The following is a 24259-nucleotide window of genomic DNA, read 5'->3' as shown; positions in this document are numbered from 1 at the left end:
GAACTTCCAGTAATCAATATTCTTAACCACTCGGCCACTGGCGGCGCGTGGCAGAAGTAGGAGCCACATATATTGTAGTGAGCAGCAAAAACCTGTAATACTGGCCCTGGTTACTAGTAGGGTTATATATAGGTAATCATCCAATCTACAGCAGTGCAATTTCAGAGGATAATTGTGAAGTCAAATGAGACACTTCAATAAACGTGATATATATAAAGACGGAATTTTTTTTTAAAAAGGAAACTTACCATGCAAATACATGTATTCATTAGTAAACATTTTATAAAATTGATTCTTAATTTAGCGTTTATGAATTCTCAGAGAATTATCTCATCGGAGTATTTTTTTCTCCTCTTGTAATCCTATATAATTGAGTAAATTTATGTGCTGTAATATCTTTGCCTGTTATGTACATAGTTTTTTTTTTTTTTTTTCCTTTCAAAGTTAGACAAAACTGAACGTATGTTACACTGAAATTACTTTGTCTGGAAAGTAAGCGCTTGGATAGAAACAGATGTAGGGTTTCTGTTTTAGAAGACATGAGATCACTTTCTGTAAAAGTAATGTTATAAAATTTTGAATTTCAAATTCTCGTACCTCGTTTCCAGTAGCGCAGAATGATAAAGATTTAATGAGAATACAGCAAAGCATCTTTTTAGAAACGCTGTTATAATTTTGCTATTTTATTTTTTTATGGTAGGTCAAGGAAAAAGGCAGGCTGCTAAATACGGTAACAGCACCTTGCTCTGTTTCATATATAGCGAATCCACTCTGAAATGAAGCATGAAGTGGTAAAGTAGCTGAACATTAGTAGTTCGGTCCGAGTTTCAAATCCCGCTAAAGGACTGGCTGCATGCGTGCTTTCATGGTTTTCCCATGTGTAACGTGTATAGGAGCCAGTTTCCCTTAGAAAGTCTTCAACTAAGGCATCCTTTCCCTTAGGCAGATAGATCGTACCGATGTTTATGTTATCAACAGTACTGGTTTTTTTCAAAAATGGTCATCCTAGAAAGGTGATTGCCAAAAAGTATTCACTACGCTTTGCATGAATATACTCTTTTTAGTCAATCTAACATATATAAATTACTAATGCTTAAAACAAATTCAATTTTCAATACTCTTTTCCCTATTTGTTCCTCTTCAATGAAACAAATTCATACACAGCAAATCCAAATGCATCTCTACAGGAATATGATAAACCAGTTCATTATGTAATTAGAGTTACATCCGGAAAAGAGTATATATACATATAAATGCATAAAATATATATACATACATACATACATATATATATATATATATATGTCATAATAAAAACACAAGGAAAAGACGGAACACTGTAGATGCGTGATTAGACCCATATTGAAGAAGAATTTTGATTGCATAGTATTTAAAGAACTTGGCAGTCGAGGCAGTTTTAATTCCATTTTTATTTCCAATTGATATTTGTGGCCACAATCACTTGGCACTCTAGTCGTGCCTTTCCACAGAAGATTTACATTTTTGATATTGTTGGGATAGAAAGCAAGCCAGCGAAATCACATCTTAGCAGAGCAGAGGGCAAAAGCTGAAGTGCGTAGTCATGAAAGATGGAAGCACGCGAAGAGAAAAGTTTTGGTTTACAATTCGGTGATTGGTTGTTAAGAGGCATCTGGTATTAACGGTTACGTAAGATCGCATGATTAATTTGAATGACGCAATGCAGATAAGTTATTACGATTTTAGAATAGAGAGGAAGAATTAATGTTTATAGTTATATTATAATTCTGATTCATACATTTTTATCTTACATATATATATATATATATATATTGTATATCGTTTTTTCCGGATGTATATGTAATATATATCATTTTACTTTACTAAAATATAATATTCAATTTTGTAATTTAGGAACTTCTTTCCCCTTATCATGTATTATCAGTTTGTACTTTATAAACCTGATACCCCTTCAATTATCAGCTATATTTTATAAACTTGAAACATAGAAACGCAATTTGATTTTATGCATTTCAGTATCAAGTGAAATCTTGAAACTGATTGTTCATTATAACACTTTATGTAGTTTTCATTTAAAGCGGAACTCAGATAATGTGCCGCAAATTATTTTCACACTATGTTTTTTTGTGAAAATAATACGTCTTACTAGTGTTTTTGTAGTAAAATGCATGTTAGTAATTGATTTCTAATTTTCGTTGCATCTTGATATTGCTGCCAAAGATATTCGATCAAGAATACTATCTTTTACTACGTTTATGTGTAGACTATTTCTTCGTGTACTAGAAAGATTTGATAATGATTTAGCCACTTTTGAATTAAAAAAATATAGCTAGGAATGTTATACGATTTTATAATACAAATAAAAATATATATATAAAACTTTGCAAAGCACTTACACATATTTATGGAATATTATGGATGGATGAGTAAATGGAATATTATATGCATGCTATATATGTATACACATATCATCAAGTATAAAATCATTTATATATAATTCTTATGTCACGATGAAATTACCGAAATGCTTAAAAATCTAGTATTTTTAAAAACTGTTTTCTCCCGCAGAATAACAGCAAATTATAAAACATTACACAACATTGAAAAGCGTGAACAAATTTTGCGAAAAGGAATTGCAACTGCTGCACGTATCTCGCAGATATCTTTCATTCAACACAAAAGTGGAAAAGTTCTATTCCTGGTCAAAACATACCCTGCAGTCTGAGTCACAGACGGAAGAAATAACAGCAGGTCTATTGTTCAACTGAGGGGATGTGTTTAAGTGTTTTATGGCTTACTCACTTTCCCACCAAACGAGTACAGAGAAAGGGAAGCACCGTTGCCATAGTAACCAGGCTGTAGGTAGTCTTACAGATTTGGCACGCCATCTGCTATTAAAAATTGACATGAGAAAGGGGTATTAAACTCTCTTAAATGCAGCAAAACCTACTAACAGTTGTCTTAGTTGTTCCTCTATCGCTCTTGTCACTGGCATTCAACCTCATATCTGATACCAAAAATTGCAGCACGTGCACAGATTCGTTATTGACTGAATGACAGAGAAATGATGATTACCCCGAATTTTTCCCCTAAAAGAAATGCTTTACAATTCTGAAATTTTCTACAAAAGCATACAGGTCTACTCCGTATAACAGAGCACAATCAGAAAACGTAACTGAATCACAATCTGCAAAAAATGCTTGATGATGCTGAACCATCATTAAGCAAAAAAGGGAAGACAAAAATTCGAAAAATCGAATTACGAAAGAGTTAGTGAAATGTATTGGGGTCAAATTGATTAATAAATGTATGCAAAAATGATTGCTTGAGAGAAGAGGAAAACCAAGTAATCTCCAACTAATATATTTACATGGATTCTAAAGATAAATCAACTTACCACTTGAAATATCTTTGTTTTTTTCAAATGACATATTCAGATTCACAACAGTCGTACCGTACAGGATTTCTGGAGGAAGCATAGGATCCTGAAATGTCAGTTTTATAAATGAAGAATTGAAAATACATGCTATTTAAAATATATATATATGTAGTAAAATATTTACAGTTTGATTACTGTAAATTTTCTCTTTTAAATTTAACTATTTAAAATTATGAAAGAGATCAGACTGTAAAGTTCTGTTTTATTACACTGTGTTAAATAAAAATAGAGATTCAACTATGTTGTTGTTGTTGTTGTTGCTAATCCTACAGTCCACCTTCTGCTAGACGAGATCTACTAGGTTATTCACCTTTAAAAAGTCATAAACTAGCATAGGAGGCTTAAACAGGTTGTCGTAGGACAAACCCAAGGATATGTGCTGGAGAAGCCTGTTCATTATTAAATTTTGGACAAATCAGGTGTGTTTTTTTACCTCTCTGGAAGGCAAGGCTTCTTAAATGGCCACTAAGAAAGCGGGAGAGTGCCGTCTGGTTGCATCTGTCCCAGTTCATAGTGAGGAATCCACCAGGGGATTCAACAGAGTACCAAAAGTGTGTCGGAGGGGCAAGCCAAGTCATTTTATCAGTATGTTTTCTGGAAGAATACAGCTCAAGAGTGAGTGAGTAATTATGGCTCAAAAACCAGAGATGATTATAACGTGTCAAACACAAGATGGGATGATTACAATTGAACACATTAAAATTCAATAAATAAAAACAAGTAGATAAATGTACCAAATCCAGAGGATGAAGTCATATAAACACAAGTTAAAAGCACACATTAAAATTCAAGACATAGTCTTCAAAACAAATTACTTTAGGTAATAAAAGCCAGTCTCTTTTAAATAATAAAATAAATTACAATTGACCTCTCTTCCGATTAAATGGTCGAGAGGTAAGTCACAGCTATTAAAATATTTCTGGTGAAGACTATTAAAACATGGACACTCAATTAAAATATGATGAACAGATAAACACACATTACAATTAAAACACACAGACTCATTTTCAGCTTTGAGAAGATAGTTATGTGTCACTCTAGTGTGACCAATTCTAAGGCGAGTCAAAAGAACGTCCTCCTTACGATTTCCAGCAAAATCCCAATGCTCTATTCTAGGCTTGACGTTTCTCAACTTGTTGTGATGCTGAACATCCCAAATTTGCTGCCATTTTTTCCGGACCTTTCCCTTGATGACACAGAAGATGTCTCTAAAAGGGATAAGGCGACTGGACGGTTCAATAGCAGATTTGGCTGCGATGTCTGCAAGCTCATTTCCCTTTATTCCAGCATGTCCAAGAACACAGCAGTACAGGATTTCATATTCTCGAATCATTAAATTTATATGAATTTTGAGAACATCCACTACCACAGGAGTCTGAGTGTTGGGAAAAGCTTCCAAGGTTTTAAGAGCACTATACGAGTCTGTATAAACTATGAACTTTTTGTGGCAGAGCTTTGAGATGTACAAAAGACCATAATATATTGCAGTTAGTTCAGATGTTAGGACTGAGCAAGCATGGTGCAGGCATCTGCCCTCAATGTAATCTTCAAATACAAAAGCCATCCCGACATGATCATTTGACTTAGATCCATCTGTGTATATCGGATAATAACTGCTATATCTGTGCCTGTGCTCAGCAAAGAGTTGTCTGTAAACGATCTCGTTAGTGCTTGCCTTCACGTGATGTTTGAAAACATCAAGAAGCTGAATCCGTGAATTTTTCCAAGGTGGAATTTCAAAATTCTGTACTGCTTGGGGGTGCATATCAGAGAGGGAAAGTTCCTCAATGACAGGGCGAACTCTTAAAGGAAAAGTAGGAACACAGGATGGACGTGTTTCAAATAATGTGTTACACTCATTATCAAGTAAGCACAGCTTATTGGGATGTTCACGTTGGGATAGAATATTAAAATATTGCAAAAGGGACAATTGCTCACGCCTCAGATAAAGTGATGGTTCGTTAAAGTCAACATATAGGCTCTGTATAGGAGAAGTCCTGAAAGCTCCTGAACAAATCCGCAAACCTTGATGGTGAACAGGATCCAGTTTTAACAAAACAGATGACCGAGCGGATCCATAAACAACTGAGCCATAGTCCAGTCTAGAGCGGATAAGCGCTCTGTAAATGCGAAGCATGGAACAACGCTCTGCACCCCAGGCGGTGTTCGCCAACACTTTTAAAATATTTAGTGTTTTTAGACACTTCTTTCTCAGGTTTAAAACATGAGAAAGGAAAGTCAATTTTCGATTGAACGTCACTCCTAAAAATTTTACTTCAGGCGCAACTGGAATAATTGTAGCATTCAGATATAACTCAGGTTCAGGATGGAGACCACGCTTCCTACAAAAGTGCACGCACACAGTTTTCTGTTTCGAAAATGTAAATCCCTGTTTGTCTGACCATTCTTCGATCTTATTCAGAGCCATCTGCAGTTGCCTCTCTACGTATCTCATGTCTGCCCCTCGACAGCTAATCTGCAGATCATCAACATATAGAGATCCCAAAATGGTGGGAGGCAGTTCCTTTAAAACAGAGTTTATTTTTAAACTAAACAGGGTTACACTAAGCACACAGCCTTGAGGCACACCCTCTTCCTGTTCAAAAACATCTGACAAAACAGAGGCAATTCTTACTTGAAAACTTCTATTGTACAAGAAATTCTGAATAAAAATTGGTAGTTTTCCGCGCAAGCCACTCTCGTGGAGATCGCGAAGTATACCGTATCTCCATGCCTTATCATAAGCTTTCTCAATGTCAAAGAATATTGAGACAAGGTGACTTCTTTTGACAAAAGCTTTTTGAATAGATGTCTCTAAAAGAAGCATATTATCTACGGTCGTTCTTCCCTTTCGAAAAAAGTACAGCTCAAGGTAAGTCATACAATTGAAAGTAGCCAGAGCCTCCTCAGCACCCTTCGTTGCCAGGATGTCTGCCTCTTCATTTCCCTAAATGTCCACATGCGAGGGAATCCATTCAATGTGCACACCACAAGAGGACAAGACTTGTTTTAATTTAGTGAGAATTGAAGTTCCAATTTTGTCACCGTTACACCAGTTTGATAAATGTCGGATGGCACTACAACTATCAGTCATAATCCAAATAGCTTTAGGGTCTAAACATTTATATGTATAGCTCAGTCCCTCATCGATAGTAAAAAGTTCAATTTTTAAAATTGAGCTAAAGTCAGGAATTCTTTTCTTTATTTTGACAATTCCATTGGGATCTCTTATAAGTACTCCACTGGGAATCCTCAATTTTGCTACCATCAGTATACATAAGCATAGTATCGTTTGGGATCTTATTATAATTTCAAGGGCAAATTGTCAAGGGCAAAACGTTATGTCATTTTTCTTTGTGACCTTTGACAGTAGTTCAGAATGGAAACTGACCCTTGCAAGACCCACTGAAAGGTCAATGCATTGCTTCAAGAAGCATTGTTCTACCGTAGGGTGAAGTAAATTGCTGTTCTCAAACTGACTAACCAGGCTGTGTTTCTTATGTTTTTTGTTATTATGCCAGTGCCACAATAAATCCGAGGTACAATTTAGGGAACCATAGCTGTAAATTTTATTGTAATACTTCAGTAGCCTTGAGTTCCTTCCGAGACTCAGAGGCTGAAGGTCCGCCTCAAATAACACAATATCATTTGGGCAGCACGTAAGCCGGTCATAACACGAAAGGCACTAAACTGCACTCTCTCCAATTTCTGGAGGTTAGTTGTAAACGCACAACAGTAAATAGGAAGGCCGCATTCTAAGATGGGACGGATAATAGCCAAATAAATAGCTCTTCAAGTTCCTGCCATCAGCATCTCAATCTCGTCCGGAGATATATTTCAGTATACCAAGCCATTTCCTACTACTCAGCACTAATGCCTCCACAAGCTTGTTGCTAGTAAATTCAGGGTCTAGAGTAAAACCAAGATATTTAGGATGCTTCTCGAATTTGAGAGGTATATCAGCTAAACAAATTTTTGGTTGATATACAACCGCTTATTAGTAGTAAAAACGCTGACAATAGATTTGGTTGGATTAAAAGTCAGCTTATGATCTTTGGAAAAGCTCCACATGTCTACTAGGGTAAAATTATTATTAGACTCAATTTTATCCACATCTGAGCCAGAGCTCCAGAGGGCAATATCAACTGCATATATACCTATTTCACATCTCTCCTTTATTACCTTTCCAGCACCAGTCAAATACAAGGAGAAACAATAGGGCTCAACACTGAACCCTGAGGTACTCCCTAACTCACCTTAAAGCTATTTGACATGGTAGTATTGAGCTTCACTCTGAACAGTCCGTCTCTCAAGAAATCATAGATCCAAGATAAAGCCTTTCCATTAATACCAAAAATCTTGTATAGTTTAAAAATCAATTTATGTTTCCAGGCGCTGTCAAAACCTTTCGACAGATCCAGAAAAACAGAAACTGTATGATTTGTCAGACGCAGGTTTTGAGCATCTCTGATTTTCTGGCAGAGATACAGAATCTGATCTGTTATTCATATTGTTCCTTTGGGAAAAGGTTGTGGTTGTCAAGATGATGAAGCAATCGTTTTTGGACCATTTTTTTCCATAACTTTGCTGGATATACAAGTCAGAGCAATGGGTCTATAATTATCGGGAGATCCATCCACTTGCCCCGATTTTTTGGTAGGAACTATAATGGCTTTTTTCCATTCCCTCAGCAGTCGCCTGAGATTCCAAGATTGATTAACCCTTTGTGGCTCAGTGTTCCACTACATGGAACACCCAAGTTGAATCGCTTCTGAAACCTTTAAATTCAACCGTAAATAGATAAAAATGTCTTTATAATATACTTTAAACTTTTCTTTTTAAACAGTAGATAGAAGCATATCACAAAGAGACACAGAATTTTCATTTATTATGTGTTATTAAAATCCACTTTTTTCAAGTAATTTTCTCTATTTTTTTAATGATATAAAAAATTTTATTTGGAAAAAAAATTAGGCATAATTTTGCTTGCTGTACTCCAAATTATTTGTTCTATATTTTTTTTTAATCTTTCATGCAAAAACCATATGCAGAATCATTGAATAAAGCCAGGTGTTCCATTAGCGGGAACACTGCGCCTTCAGCGATCTCATGTTGTTACGAATCAGAACATCTGTGCTTAGGAGAGAACATCCATTGTTTACGTTTTCTGTTTCCGTTGTTTGGGGGGGGGAGAATGAATTCAAACAAAACAGTATTGAGGGGTGAGGTGTGTTTTGTGTTATGAAAGCCTTAATATTGGCATCTCGAATTTTTTGGGAGTAGTTTTTACGCGGGAATTTTATTAGTAGCTTGACTCATCTTTACTTAGACCTGCGCAAATTTTTTGCTGTCGCATTTTAGTTTTATTCCCGTTTATTTTCAATAATTGTGTAGATATTTTTCGTGTACGTATATATTATAGGATTATTTTCCTTTATTGTTAATATTAATCATAGTTAATTTCTTTATTATTAATTTTCCATAAATGGTGCGGAGAGGTCTAACTCTTTCCGAAAATTTGTAAATATTTTTGTATATAGATATTTATCTCATTTATCTATATATATTCAAGAATATTGTGTATATCCAGGAAACCATATATACAGCCATAATACCAAGTTTTTTCATTCTTATACAAACGCTTTTACTCATTTTCATGCTTCACTGCAATGCTTGCTTAGTCGCACTTTCAAAATCTCTGGCGGCACAGTGTTCCACCTCATGGAACACCTACAGAATTAAAACGGTAAGTGCAATTTTTACAAAATTTTACCTGTATACTCCTTTAGGACTAAATAGACTGCACACAACTTTTTTTGTTGAAATTTGCTGCGCACTATACGTTAACGTATAGTGCGCAGCAAAAGGTTAATGATGTTTAGAAGTCTTTGCCTTGCACTAGAGCCTAGTGACCAAGCAAGGTCAAATGGGAAGAAAGAATAACTCTAACAAAGTCAGGTATGAAGCAAAGTTATCCCTATAGAAAAGTTCATAAGGATAGGAAAGATATTACTATACCTACTGCAAGCAACTTGTTTTGGGGAGCAAAAGGAATAAATAACAAAAATGTAATAAATTGTATACTGTGTGAAAAATCTCTTCAAATTAAAAACTGCTGCTACAAAGCACAAAATTTATGTCATGATGAAAAATTGAAAATTATGAAAGAAAAAATGTTGCTTTACATTTTTGAAAACAAACCATCGAGCTAAAAATTGTAAAATCAAAGTTCTATGCATGTTTTGTGGTAGGAAGTATTACATTGTTTGTTGTCTAGAATTTAAGCAGAAATCAAAAGTTTCTGTCGAATGCAATCAAGAAAATTGTGAAATTAGCACTCTTTCTTCAACATGTATTTCTGGAAGAGTTTTGCTTTAGTGGTTGCCATTCAACATGAAGGAAAGAAACTTCATCTTCAAGCTTTGATCGATACTGGATCTGCATATTCCTATGTTTTAAAATCAACAGTAGAATCTTTAGGAATAAGAACAAAAAGCTCATAAAAAATTGTTTGGAGGAAGGATATCTGACATGAATCATAAATGTTATAAAATAAATGTTGAGAATCTGCATACTGGTTATAGCTGCAAGATTCCTGTGTTAGATCGGCCTATAATTTGTGGATCTATATCTAGTCTATAGAAAGTACCTTGGATATCAGAATTAGCTGGAAAGGGAATTCATATTACAGACGTTGATTGGGTCAACTCACGGATTGATCTTTTGATAGGCTCAGACTTTGCAAGAAATATTTATACAGGAAAAATACAGAAATTAAGTACAGGCTTTGCCATGGAAACATTGTAGAGATGGGTTTCGATGGGTAAATCGCCAACAACTGGAGGTGAAAATTCTATTGCTGTTGTAGTTACCTCCCTCTTAATTCACAAACAAGATATCAGAAACCTCTGGGAATTAGAAGCCATTGGCATTACAGATCCCTTTTAATTGAAATCTAGAAGTGAAATTGATAAGGTTGTAAACGATCATTTTATGGCAAATTTAAGAAAAGATGACGAGCGAAGCTATGAAGTGAAATTGCCATGGGTACATGACAAAAATCTTCCTGAGTATAAAGCTGAAAGAAGACTAGAAAAAATAACAATTATGTTAAAATGGAAGGAAAATATAAGGCATATAATAATGTGTTCAAGGAGTGGTTAAAAGAAGATATAATTGAAAAGATACCACTTGAAGAACTATCTAAATCTGGTTGCTACTTGCCACATAGAGGGATTTTCAAGAAAAATTCAACAACTAAGGTTAGACCAGTTTCTGGTGCATCAAATAGAAAGATCGGATTTCCTTCACCTAATGATTGTCTTGAAAAAGAACCTAACAACTTAGAAGTGATACTGTCATTGTTAGTAAGATTTAGGGAAAAAAAAAAAAGGTATTATAATGGACATCAAAAAGGCTTTCTTATTATAGATAAGCATTGCCAAAGAAGATCGGGATAATCTTCCACTTCAGTGGTGGAAGGATAGTAAAAGTAAAGAAATTCAAATTTTTAAGCACCAGAGAGTAGGTTTCGTAGTTGCCTGCAGTCTGTTTATTTTTGGAGCAGTCATTCATCATCTTGTAGAGAACACATGCAAAGAACGTACAGAAATTGTAGAAAAGTTATTGAGATCATTTTATGTTGATAACTGTGTCACTTCATTGGATACAGAAAGTGAAACACAGCATTTTATAGAAGTTGCTACACAGTTAATGCAAAATGCTAAATTTGAACCGAAAGGCTGAGAGTTTACCAATTGTAATATATCAACTCCATAATTAGAAATATCTCAAGTCTTAGAAGTGCTGTGGAATAGAAGAACTGCCACTTTACCTTGTGAAGTTGATTAAGAACTGAAATGATAGAACCATTTACTCGAAGAAAGTTACTTTCTATTGCAGAAAGAGTTTTTGATCCGATTGGGTTTTGTTGCCCTGTAACACTGTATCCAAAATTACTTCTTCAAGAAAGCTGGACATCAAAACATGGTTGGGATGATGAACTGTCAAAAGATGTAACTGAAAACTTGAAGGATTTTCATCTTTTGAATTTCAAGATATATGTTAATAGAAAACTGGGTAAAAGTATAGTTTAGGGTACCCCTTGGCAAAACTTGGCGATTTTTGGTGGTACATGGATACCGATTTTGTGCAATTCTTTGATTCATTATTTTGGCTTGCGAAGAGGCGATTTTTGCCGCTACACAAAGCCAAAATAACAAGACAAACAATTGCACGAACTCGGTATCCATAAACACATCGACTTATTTTCACTTAAAAAAAAAACCCCGAATTGCACAAAAGTGGCATTGCGCACTCCTTTGACTTTATCCATGTACACGTCGACCTATTTTCACTTAAAAAAAAAATCCCCGAATTGCACAAAAATGGCACTGCGTACTCTTTTAACTTTATCCATGTACACGTCGACCTATTTTCACTTAAAAAAAATCCCAGAATTGCACAAACTTGCATTGCGCACTCCCTTTACTTTGTCCATGTACACATCAATATATTTTCACTTAAAAAGTCAAAGAAGCACCAAATTCTACAATATAGGCAAACAAAAAATACATAACCTCAATGACATACATTTTAAACCAAACAATAAAATAACATAAAAAAGAAAAAACATGTTATACATTTAAGCACTACCAAAAGCAGATATTCAGTTACCATGTTTTTCGAGTTCGCTTCGTACACCCAGAGCCACGTAAAAATCAAAATATCAATCATACTCAAATGACTTTTTTCAAACCAGGTACTCTTTCCGATCGAATGCTTCACATAGTGACCATCTGAACCTTTCTTCCTATAAACCCATTCAAATCCATTTAACGGTTTTAACATACACCACAAAAACGCTTACAAAACATCACATGATTCAAAATTTCCCAGAATCATGCACCCGATTACGTCACAATAGGGTTTCCATAAAATTCAACTACTCAGGCTACCACAAATGAAACAACAACTTGGTGATAAATCAAACAACAACTTCGTCATAATACAAGGGGTACCTTAAAGTCTACTCTACCTGAAAATTGTGTATCCATCAGCCTGCATACATTCTGTGATGTATCTAAATTATCTTATTCAATTATCATTTTCTTGAGGAGTGAAAGTGAAATGCTAAATCAATAATCGCACCACTGAAAGCAAACCATGTCAATTCCTAGACTAGAATTCATGGCATGTAATCCATGATAATATAGACTGTGTTTGTAAAAAACAGAGTTAAGGAGATAAGAAATCTCAAAAATCAAACAAAGTGGTGACATGTACCAGGCACTGAGAATCCTGCTGAGTTGCCATCAAGAGGTTGTTCAGCGAAAAAGCTAATAGAATCACACTGGCGGGAGGGTCCTCAGTGGCTGAAGTTGTCGGTAAAAGAATGGCCTTGTTACACCCCAAATGATGACAAAGAGAGCATTGACACGGAAAGGTGAAATATAGTTCTAACAGCATTGAATATTGTCAACAACTTGTCTTCAAAAGCTGTTAGCTACTTTTCGAGGTGCATGAAAATTTTAAGGATGATCAGGTGGATGTACAGGTTTGTAAAAAACTCCTGAAAGAAAAGAGAAGAAAAAGGAGCATGGAGAGATTAAAATTCATGAGCTAGAAAAAGCAGAAAAATTTATAGTAAAGCTGATACAACTTGACTTCTTTTCCTCTGAAGATATTAAAAATTTAAAGTTCATCAGTGTGTTTAAGGATGAAGGAATTTTGCGAGTTAAGACAAAATTAACAGAGAGGAAAGACTTCAAAAATTTTAAGTATCCAATTTTATTGCCAAGCACATATAAACTAGTTAAACTACTCATCCTAGAACATCATTTGATTTTACATCATGCTGGAATTCATATGCTCTTAACCAATCTTCTAAGAGAAATTTTGGATTATAAACGGTAGAAAAACAATAAAAGCAGCTATTTCTAAATGAATAATTTGTAGAAGACACAGTGCAAAAGCAATGAGAAAAGATTCTGTGCCACTTCCAGAAGACTTAGAGAAACAACCATTTTTGAAGTCATCGGAATAGACTTAGCAGGCCCTCTTATTCTTAAAGATGGAACAAAAGTTTGGTTTTCTTTGCATACATGCACTGTATTCAGAGCTATTAATCTGGAACTTCTCTATCTACAAATTGCTTTAAGTTAACAAAGATTTATTGCCAGATGTGGACGTCCTCAAGTAATATATAGTGATAATGGGACAAACTTCACAGGAGCTAATAATCTTTTTAATGCTATTGATTGGAAAATGATTGAAGGTGAAGCAGCTAATAGAAGAATTACATGGAAGTTTAATCAACCCTCAGCTTGGTGGGGTGGTTTTTGCAAATGTTTGATCCAAATCATTAAGACAATGCTACGAAGAGTCTTGAAGAATGCTTTACTAACTTATGAAGAGATACTTAGCTTACTTTGTGAATGTTAAGTTATAGTTAATTCGAGACCACTAACTTATGTATCCAAAGATTCAGATGAGTTAAAAGGTCATTGCATAATTTCCTGCAAGAAATTTCAGAAGTTGGTGTGCCAGATCTTCACCATATAGACAAGATAAATTTAAATAGAAGGTACCAGCAAAGACTTCGGGAAGAGTTAAGACAATGTTTTAGAGTAGAATATCTACGAAATCTCATGCTCAAGCAAACAAATAAGAGGTCATCTTATGAATTAAAAGTTGGGGACATTGTTTTAATCAAAAACAAAGATAAGAAGCGAGCATTTTGGCCTTTGGGAAGAATAGTCAAATTGTGTTCCTGTAAAGACAATAACGCCAGATTGGTTAAAGTTAAGGTATCAAATGAAGAGATTCTAAGACCAATTCACTGCTTATATCCATTGGAAACGCAACCAGAATATGAAAGAAGGGCTGAAAAGGCAGATACCGAACAAGAAAATATACCTACAATTCTTCAAGATATACTGAAAGAGAGAGTTACTAGAAGTGGTCGAGCTACAAAAGTGCCTTCTAGATTCAACGACTTTAATATAGACTTTTAAGTGAACTTCAAAATGGACTTTTAGGTTAAACTTTAGTTTAATTAAATATTTGTTTTGATAAAAATCCTGTTATCAAAAGGTGGGAGTATGTAAAGTATAGCACTGTTCATATACAGAGGCTGTTCACACATTTTTTAGACGATGAATATTGTATTCACAAAACTAAATTACATAAAATTCTTGTGTTTTAAATGTTCTATTTGACATCCCTCATTCTGAACTATCTTTTGACACCACAATTTCCAGGATAATAATGCCTTTTGAAGTGGCAGAAGAGGTATTCTATCCCATTCCTCCCGAACAGCTTTCCAGAGTCCTGTTAGGGTTTGGGAACAACATTTGGATAATGTAGTTTTTAAAAGTCCAAAAGCACAAAAACATCAGGAGATTTAGTAGGGATATCAGTGAAGGGTATGGCCTTGATAACAGTTTTTTGTTCCATTTCTTTTAGGAAATTTACAGTGGATTTTGATGTGCGACTGCTAGTTTTGTCCTGATGTAGTCTCGCAGATTGATGGCACTGTGGGTAAAGCGATGGTATTTCATTCAGAAAAATTGGGGATAAAATATGTTCCTGATAGTATTTGGAGTTAATCTTGACATTTTTTTGCACTCTCTTTATTTTTACTTGCCAATATAAGAAAAACAACAACAATCATGAATCACTTAGAAAAACTTTCTTTCGATTCTTTGAACCATGTAGTTAAATTTTTTCTCCCTTTTTATGATAATAAATGGCTTTTTTTTTTTTTTTTTTGTTACAATCATTTAAATACACCCATGCTTCATCTATTGTGACAATTGTTTTCAATTTTTCTTTGGATAAGTGTTTCTCATATAGAATTTTGCAGCGTGCCCTGTGTTGAGCGATATGCTTTGGAAGAAGACTATGCACATTACGTTTTTTCGCTTTCTTAAGATTTAAATCAACGTTTATCATTTTGTTTACAGTGGACACTGAGCATTTTAATGATTTTGCAACTTTCCTTTGACTAGGGGGATTTTCTTTTAACATTAAACAACGTACCTTTGCAATAGTCGAAGATGTCCGTTTTTCCTTGGATACTTGTTAGGAATTTTTGTCCCACTTGAGGCTCCAATTTAACGTTTTTTTCCTTTTACCTACCGACACTTTAGATATCACAAAACCATGACTCTCACATTGTTTTTGGATAACGGAGTATGCATATTTCTCTTCAGAAAGAGCGTAAATGTAGCCTTCGAACCACTGTGTTAAATTCGCCATTTTGAATAAAAACAAAACTTTCAAGCCACAAACGATAATTTTGACTTTTAAAAACATAGTACAATTGCAATTACTTCTTTTTCAGCAAACGATTTTTTATTACCGCTTACCAAAATAGTCTAAAAAATGTGCGAAAAGCCTCTGTACATTCAACCAGTGTAATATTATTTTCCCTTTAGTTTTGCTTTGAGTGGCAACAGTTGTAAGAAGTTATATATTTTGATAGAGTAAACTTGTTTGGTTGTGTTTAAATTTTACAGAGATTATTTAGGTAGAAATGAGTTTATGAGTTGACAAAATGGTGAACATTTACTGTTGTATTTTAACATTTATCTTAATTAAACAAAAGGTTTAAATAGCAACGAGAAAAATTAAGAATTTTACATTTTTTAAATAATTTATATATTTATTACATATAAAATAATACATGTTCAAAACTTGTTTACTTACAGTGAATAATTAAAACAGAAATTAAAAACTTATAAAACCAGGCAAATTAATTAAACTTATAAAACCAGTTAACCAGGAATATGAATTTGAACTTCAATACATGGTTTAAATTTCAGATATACAAAAGTACTTACATAATTTTTTATATGTGCTCGAGACTCTGTTTCCTCATCTCCATTTGATATCACATCATCAAAAAGTGTCAGGACTCTTTCCTCTATTGGTGACAACATATTTGGTATAGGACCACCTTCATTTCTTTTCTTATAATGTGCAAATTTTGCTGCTTTCTTCTTAACACAGAATTTATAATCTCTCCAAGTCTACACAGAACGTAAATATTGAAATTCATTATTAAATATTTTACTTGAATGGGAAACAGTTTTTAATTACCAATGACATAAAACAGCACATAAGTCAAGCAATATACAATAAACATAGATATTTTGATAATTATCACAAATGGTTTCACTTATTTAAATCTCTGCTTCAATCTGATACCAAATGATAAAATATCTTTTGGTCACAGTGCTGGAATTAATGTACACATGCAAACTGTAAAACTGAAAGCCAGAATTGCAGTGTGTTCAGAAAGTAACTATGCACTGCACGATTATATTGCGAGATATTTTTCGAACCAATGTGATTCGAGGAAATGCTCTATGCAACAGTTAGTTACCATTTTTTATGCAGTTGGTAACACTGTAGTGGCTTTTTCTGAGTCAGTCTGCCTGCTGACCTTGAGAAGAGTGGTGTGTGTAGCACACTGTTGGCGTACTCAGGTTTAAACAAATTAATCCAAGTTTAGTGTTTTCCTTCCGTTGTAAGGAATTTTTTTTTTTTTTTTTTTTTTTTTTTTTTGGTTCCAAAGTTTAAACTTTGGAACAGCGAATAGTCCTTATTGGATATGTGTTCCATGATCATGGCCAGTAACCACAGGCAGTAAAAGAGCAATTGACAAGTAAATTTTCAGCTACACCTGTGCCTAATCGAAACAGTGTCAGAGTGCTTATCAAGAGATTTAGGAAGACTGGATCAGTAAATGTTTTTCCATGAAGTGGAAGACTATCAGTACTCACTGAAGAAAAACTGCTGGACATATCAGATGCAATGTTACATAGCCCCACTAAGTACAAGCAAAAACTGGCCCTGCAGGAAAACACTGGTGTTGTGGTGGCACATAAGCCCTTCCAAAGAAACTCAGTCTCATCCCATACGAAGTGAAAGTGGCTCGACAATTAGTCCGCAGTGACACTGAAAAACGAATTCAGTTTTGTCAATTTCAACAGTTACTTGGGAAGAAATCTGACTACATATCGGATAATACTTTTTTTTTTTTTTTCTGATGAAGCATGGTTCCATTTATTAAGTTATGTCCATGCAGAAAACTCAGGTTTATGGTCAAGTAAAAAATCCAAATGCACTTCATGAAACTCTGCTATGTGACAAAAAACTTGGCATGTAGATTGCAGCATTCAGGAGAAAAATAGTAGGCCCAATATTCTTCGGAAATACAATCAGTTCTGATCGTTATAGTGAAGTTATTTACAAGTTCATGAAAGAACTAACAGAGGGCAAAATTAACAATGCCTGGATTCAACAACACTACACACAGAGCTTGCAAGCCTATGAAGTTACTGAAAGATGTTCGAGATTCAAAGATATTTAATTTCAAAGGATTTTGAAGCCACCTCGTTCTCCAGACTTAGCACCTCCCAACTTTTACCATTAGGGCTATGCGAAAGTTAATGTTTATCAACAGAATCCCCACTCGCTCCTGGGACTGGAAACTGCTATTCGTAACTTCACCAAAAATATTCCACAAGCACAACTTGCCAGACTTTTCAAGAACATGAAAAACATGTGCACACATCTGGAGGCTTGAGGTGAACATTTTCAACAGTTACTGTGAGGTAAGTGAAAGTTATGTATTACTTTTTCTACTGAATGACAGGTGCATAGTTACTTTCCAAAAGCACTGTATTATAAACTTGATTATTTAAAACTAAGAAATTCAAGAAAACTTCCCAATGTCTTGTTGCAGCAGAATGCCTTCAAAGGCTGCAAGCTCTTGAGGACTTTCCTCTTGCTGTGTATTTTGAGTGCCCTCTTGCCACACAGACAACATATGCTTATAAACATTCATGCCTTTTCCATGATTCAAACTTGGACCCATTGGTACAGTAGTCAGCATTACTAATCATTATACCAGCTGGGGCCAAAAAATTATTTCAGGTTCCAAAACACAGAAACCTTCATAAGACAGCTTTGGCATAAAGGTGAATCTACCCTCTTACAAAGTTTCTAACTTCAAAATAGGAAACTTAAAAAAGGTCACAGGCACCTTTATGTTGCAGTATCTTTATGCTTCTTTCAATTATTGATTAATTTATAAACTAAATGTTTGGCATATTTATGAAAAATAAAGGCTTTGTACAAGGATGCCCAAATCATCCAATTGCACCAAGGTGGTTACATTAATACGTAAGTACTACTTGTCTAAGTTTTTTTACTTATTTGCTTTTTTTTTTTTTTTTTTTTTTTTTTTTTTTTGTCATTAAAATGAAGACTCTGTATATGGATGTCCAAATCACAAAAATCATCCCTTTTATGAAAAACCTTGGACTAACACCTGGTGCTGACTTTTTCGCTTCAACTGCAGAGAGCCAGGATCTTTTTTCAGTCTGTGTTTCTTGGATAAGGACTTAATGTAGGCTAATCTTTGGAATACGGTAACAGGTAGTTTGGCGACATTTTGGTAGGCGATAAAAGTTACTACCTAGGACTTTGGGAATAATGTGAGAAGTACTCAGTTCCGATTACGCATTATTTTGTGTGAGGGAAACGAGAGATCATGAGATATGTCATGTGACATTAATGGAAGAATTACAGTTCTTTAATCGGAAAAGGGGGGGAAATCTGGAAATTTTGCATTTAGCTTTATTCTGTGTTGCGTGAAACAGTGTTGGTTAATTTTTGGATCCCATGGCCCTATCTAAAGTGAATTCGAAATGAGTATTTAGTGGGATTGAAAGAGGTAGTAATAAGTGTTTTTTTAAGGTTGTGCGAGATAGAAGTAAAGATTGCTTATTAAGTTTTATTAAGTTATTTATTCTACCTGGTACAATAATAATATCTGATTGCTGGAAGTCATATGTCTGTTTGGAGGATGAAGGTTTTCAACATCTTGCTGTGAACTATAAGTATATTTTAAAGATCCTTAAACAGGCGCACATACGATTGCTTTTTATTTAGCGGAGGAAATAAGAAAAGTTTATCTGCCACGTAATCAAGATTCTGAAGAAGATTAGGCAAGTTAGTATTTTTAATTATTTGAAGATATTATTTTTATGCATTGTTCTAAATGTAAGGAGTAATTAAATTAATATGGTATTATTGGAAAATTGTTATTAGCAATGATTTAGTTTAACGTAATTAGGATTGTAAGCTAATTTTTATTAATTTAATGTATGTGCTTATTTATATTTTAAATAGTGTTTTTTAATTTAATTATATTTTAATTAAATGATAGTTATTTTGTGAATTATATGTTTGTAGCAATTTGGTATACGTTTCAGTGGAAGTAACCGTGCATGGAAATAATTTAAATATTTGATACTAAGTATTTGCAACCATTTTTAATGTTTGCGTAATAAATTCGTTGGTGACTTTTATAATAGATAATTTAGGGGTAAAAGTTTTTGGATATTTTATTTATTTTATATGTGCAGATGTTCATCCTTGGAAAGGGTATATACGTTTTCACGATCAGGTAATTTCATATATGTCCTTTTTACCGACTTAAAAGATTCACAAAATTTTCCTGCATTTTCGAGCAAATTTCTCTAATTTATGAGAAAAAAAGCAGTGTACATGGATAAAGTCAAGAGTATGCGCAATGCCATTTTTGTGCAATTCTGGGATGTTTTTTTAAGTAAAAATAGATCGACGTGTACATGGTTTAACTATATTTTAATTAAATGATAGTTATTTTGTGAATTATATGTTTGTAGCATTTTGGAATACATTTCCATAGAAGTAAACGTGCATGGAAATAATTTAAATATTTGACACTAAGTATTTGCAACCATTTTTAATGTTTGCGGTATAAATTCGTTGGTGAGGTTTATAATATAATAGATAATTTAGAGGTAAAAGTTTTTGGATATTTTATTTTATACGTGGAAACGTTCATCCTTGGAAAGGGTATATACTTTTTCGCGATCAGGTAATTTCATATATGTGCTTTTTACCGAGTTTAAAGATTCACAAAATTTTCCTGCATTTTCGTGCAAATTTTTGTAATTTATGAGAAAATAGCAGTGTAGATGGATAAAGTTAAGAGTGTGTGCAATGCCATTTTTGTGCAATTCTGGGATGTTTTTTTAAGTAAAAATAAATCGACGTGTACATGGTTTATGTGTACGTGCAATTCTGAAAAACACGGCAAGGAGTTTGCGATTCTGCACTTTTTCCCAATTTTGCAGTTAATATTTGTCATGATTAAGCAATTTTGTTCCATAACATTTCTAGCATAAGTGTAATTCGGATAGCAGATTGTTGGAAAAAGTGTTCAGTAAATAAAAAGAAAAGAAACATGTCTTTACTTCGTGAAGACAAAATGGTGGCGAAAAAAAAAATAGAGGGTTGCTGTAGCAGAGTTGGTCGCCAAATTTTCGCCAAGTTACCATAATCCAAAGATTAACCTTTTTTTTTAATTGTTTGAATTTTTTTTTTTTTTTTTTTTTTAAGTTTATTTTGTTGATTAGTGCATAATGTTTAGATCGTGCAATTCATAGATGTTTTTTAAAGTTTAAACACAACACTGTGTACATGATATTCTTCGAAATTTATTGTTGTTATGTTAATTTATTTAAGCTAGGTGTGCGTAGTTTGTAGATTCCTTCCCTGCATAGATTGTGCAATTCTGTGATGTTTTTCTAAGTTAAAACATATCGTTGTGTACATGGATTGTTCTGAAATATTTTTGGTTAGAAACTTTATGTTTTTGCTATCTAAATTTTTTGTTTTTGTTTCAGATTTTTAGCTTAAATTGTGTGTTCAAAACGTGGTTTTTGCAGATATTTTAGGCTTACAGTTCGAAATGTAGACAAAAAATTTAGGTAGTAATATGGCAGCGTGGAGTTTCTTTGTTGCCAACCAAGGGCATATATGAGAGCAGTTCCAAGTTTAATTATATTTTTAAATACTTTTTCCATCTGCACATTAATTGTATCAGTTAGAGCAATGAGCACAAACTGGCGACTCTTCAAGCCGATTTTAAGAAATTGTAAAAAACATTTTAATGATACATTTGTTGCAAAGATTTTAAGAGAGTTCAGTTATTTGAAGTGCAAGTTTATGCTATTTTTATAATTATTCAAACTGAGCATGAATAAGAGAATAGAAAATCTATAAATGGAGCTAATTTATAGCATGATAAAAAATCGTATTAGAACACTTGAGGATAGATTTTTATTAACGCTTTGGTTGGGAGTACATTTATATGCGAACAGCTTTCTCCACAGCTAAAAATTAATAAGAAACTGAGTGATGAGCATCTACGGCTTGTGATGAAGATAATTTCGAGTAATTTCTCACCAAGGCTAACAACCGTATCAGAATCAAATGCATTCAAGTGTCAAGCTATAGTACGAAATAAGGAAGTTTAATAATTATTTACATATAAACATATGTATTTTTATTCATGCATCAAAGAAAAATATAATAAATAAGAGAAAGTGACTAGGTTGTCTTTATTTATTCTTAAGTTTCATTCCACTAAAAATTTTTTCTCTAAAATCTTTTAAAATTTTCATAATTTATTTTTAGTTTAAATAAAAGTAAATTATTTAATGATTAATTAAATCTGTTAGAATTATTTTTAATGAATGCCAGTATGAAAATTTAATATTTGGTTATTAATATATATTTGAATTATGAAGAACAACCAACAAAAATTATAATATATATTTGAATTAAGAAGAACAACCAACAAAAATTACTTGCAGGTATCAAACTTTAGATTTCAGATATAAAATAAACATAAATTTGATTTTTTTTCCTTTTTGTGATACTGTTATTGTTGTTAACGTATTGCTGCAAAATGCCCAGCTGCAGTAAGATAGCTTCGCCACAAATTGGGATTAAGGTTGCCAGAAAGTGGTAGGGAAAAAATTGGCGATATACCATGGATGGAGCGAGAACATTATAGAAAGCATTTGTTAATGGTTTTTCCCAAGAATATTCTTGAAGATAGTTTAAAGCTATATATACCCTGCCTGTATGCAGAGAAAGTAACACCTTGAGTAGTATAGTAGTGTGTCTTGAGTTCAGAGATTAGCTTGACAGTGAGCGACCATAAAGCCATAAAGCTGTCTTCACCATTATAGCCTGAAGGTTGTGTTGTTGATTGCTTCAGTGTGTCTATCATAGTTGTTCGAGAACTGCAAATGTATCTTTGGAACAGTCCTGTGTAATACTGACAAATAAATTTGGTTTTGAAAAGTGTTATCCAAAACCTGTAATCTCCAAATCCACAAACCTGTAATAAAACACAAGTTTTTTCTTTTGTAAATAAGAAATTTCATTTTATTAAAATTTTTTAAAAAAATTCTGGCCAAGCAGCTGTTTTCAGACCATGCATTTGGTCAACATGCCACTTGGATTCAAGACCATTGAGAATGAAGCAACATCTAAATTTTTTTAACCTGACTGTTTTGCTCTACATCTTCTTCTAATTCAGAAAATAATCTTCCTTTCTTTCTTACTTTGTTATTCAAGAAAGGTGTCACAAATATTCATACTGTGTGCTATATGCTTCAATCACTCTAAGAATTAGTCAAATTGTGATTGCAATTTCCATCATTCATTTAGCAAACTGAAGGCTGCTCTTTGTTTACAATAATTCAATGTTACATTAACTTTACACAATGTTATAAATAATACTGTTAAACTTCATATAAATAGTAACTTTTCTAATGAATCTAACATATTTGCATTTTGGATACTACCACCACGACTACTTGTGTCAATATTTTCAAAATTACTTCTTTGACTTTTTAAATAAAAAGTAAAGATTTTGCAATTTATTAGCATATTTTATTCATTTACATTTATGAGTTGAAAATTTATTTTTGTTTCATTTTCACTTACAGTAAATAAGACCTTGCAAATTTCTTTCTCCCAATATCCCAAACTCAAAACACAGACCATTTTGCTATAAAACAATCTTTAAACACTGCAATTAGAAAATTACTGCATTTTTAAGAGACAAAACAACATGCCCTCTTTCAGAAAAAATTATCATTGAGACATTTTGAAAGAAAAACAGCAATGAAATGAAGAATTCAACCGAGAAAAATTAGCATAAACATAAAGTTTATTGCTGACGTACTATGTCGGGAAAAAATATATTATTTCTTCTCATTTTTAATCTTCTCCTGTTTAAAATAAAGTGGTTTCTTACCTTTTTCCACATATCTATGCTCTTGGATGGCCCGTTTGTCTCTGCATTTAAAATTTCCGCCAGTTCTTGCCATTTAGACTGAACATCGCTTTTACTAAAATTATCATTTACCTTGTTTATCAAATAAGGGTATTTTTCGAAAAAAGCTATCATGATTCCAAACTGGTTAGCCGTAGTCTTTTTCGATAGTAAAGCCATATTAAATCAAAATCAGCTCTTCGTAAATGGTATTATAGAATAAAATAAAGTTATAAAGTATTATAGTATTCAGGAATCGCACGAGTAATCGACTCGGTTGACTAATAACATAACTTTCAGATTCCTATCCAGAACGTGAAACACACATCGAAAAGTCGCCAGCCCACCACTAGTCGTTCCGACATTTCGTTCGCCGGACCCATTTGAGCTAACCGACAGGTGGCGCAGCAAAACTTCTTGTTTGGCTAATTAAATGAAAAGATCATTAATCGAAATAGCAGTTAGAAATTAAGAACTCAAAATTTATTTTCTTTGCTTTTTATGGCGGGCAATGGCCATTTTTAGGCTGAGACCTCAAAGTAAAGTAGTAAAATAACACGGGCGGCTGAACTCCGCCAGGAACTGAAGAAATTCAACCAATCTCAGAGGACCGTTGCGTTAGA

At 33.5% G+C, this 24259-nt stretch overlaps 1 protein-coding gene across 1 annotated transcript in view; it reads right to left on the bottom strand.

The window, feature by feature from the left end:
- LOC118194168 (uncharacterized) overlaps positions 1-24053 on the bottom strand; it is a 55438-nt gene extending 31385 nt beyond the window's left edge. Inside the window, exons 1-3 of the mRNA XM_085821665.1 lie at positions 23619-24053; positions 16285-16473; positions 3398-3485 (exon numbers count right to left, since the gene is read on the bottom strand). Of these exons, the coding sequence (XP_085677791.1) occupies positions 3398-3485; positions 16285-16473; positions 23619-23816 (475 nt within the window). The 5' untranslated portion in view covers positions 23817-24053. The remainder of the gene's footprint in view (positions 1-3397; positions 3486-16284; positions 16474-23618) is intronic.
- Positions 24054-24259: the final 206 nt, after the last annotated feature.

This window comes from Stegodyphus dumicola, chromosome 8 (assembly GCF_044657685.1).
Source record: "Stegodyphus dumicola isolate Sdum_Otavi_A_Nest chromosome 8, ASM4465768v1".
Classification (NCBI taxonomy): domain Eukaryota; kingdom Metazoa; phylum Arthropoda; class Arachnida; order Araneae; family Eresidae; genus Stegodyphus; species Stegodyphus dumicola.
The sequence above is the reverse complement of the archived record's forward strand: the minus strand, read 5'-3'. Positions and strand labels throughout refer to the sequence as shown.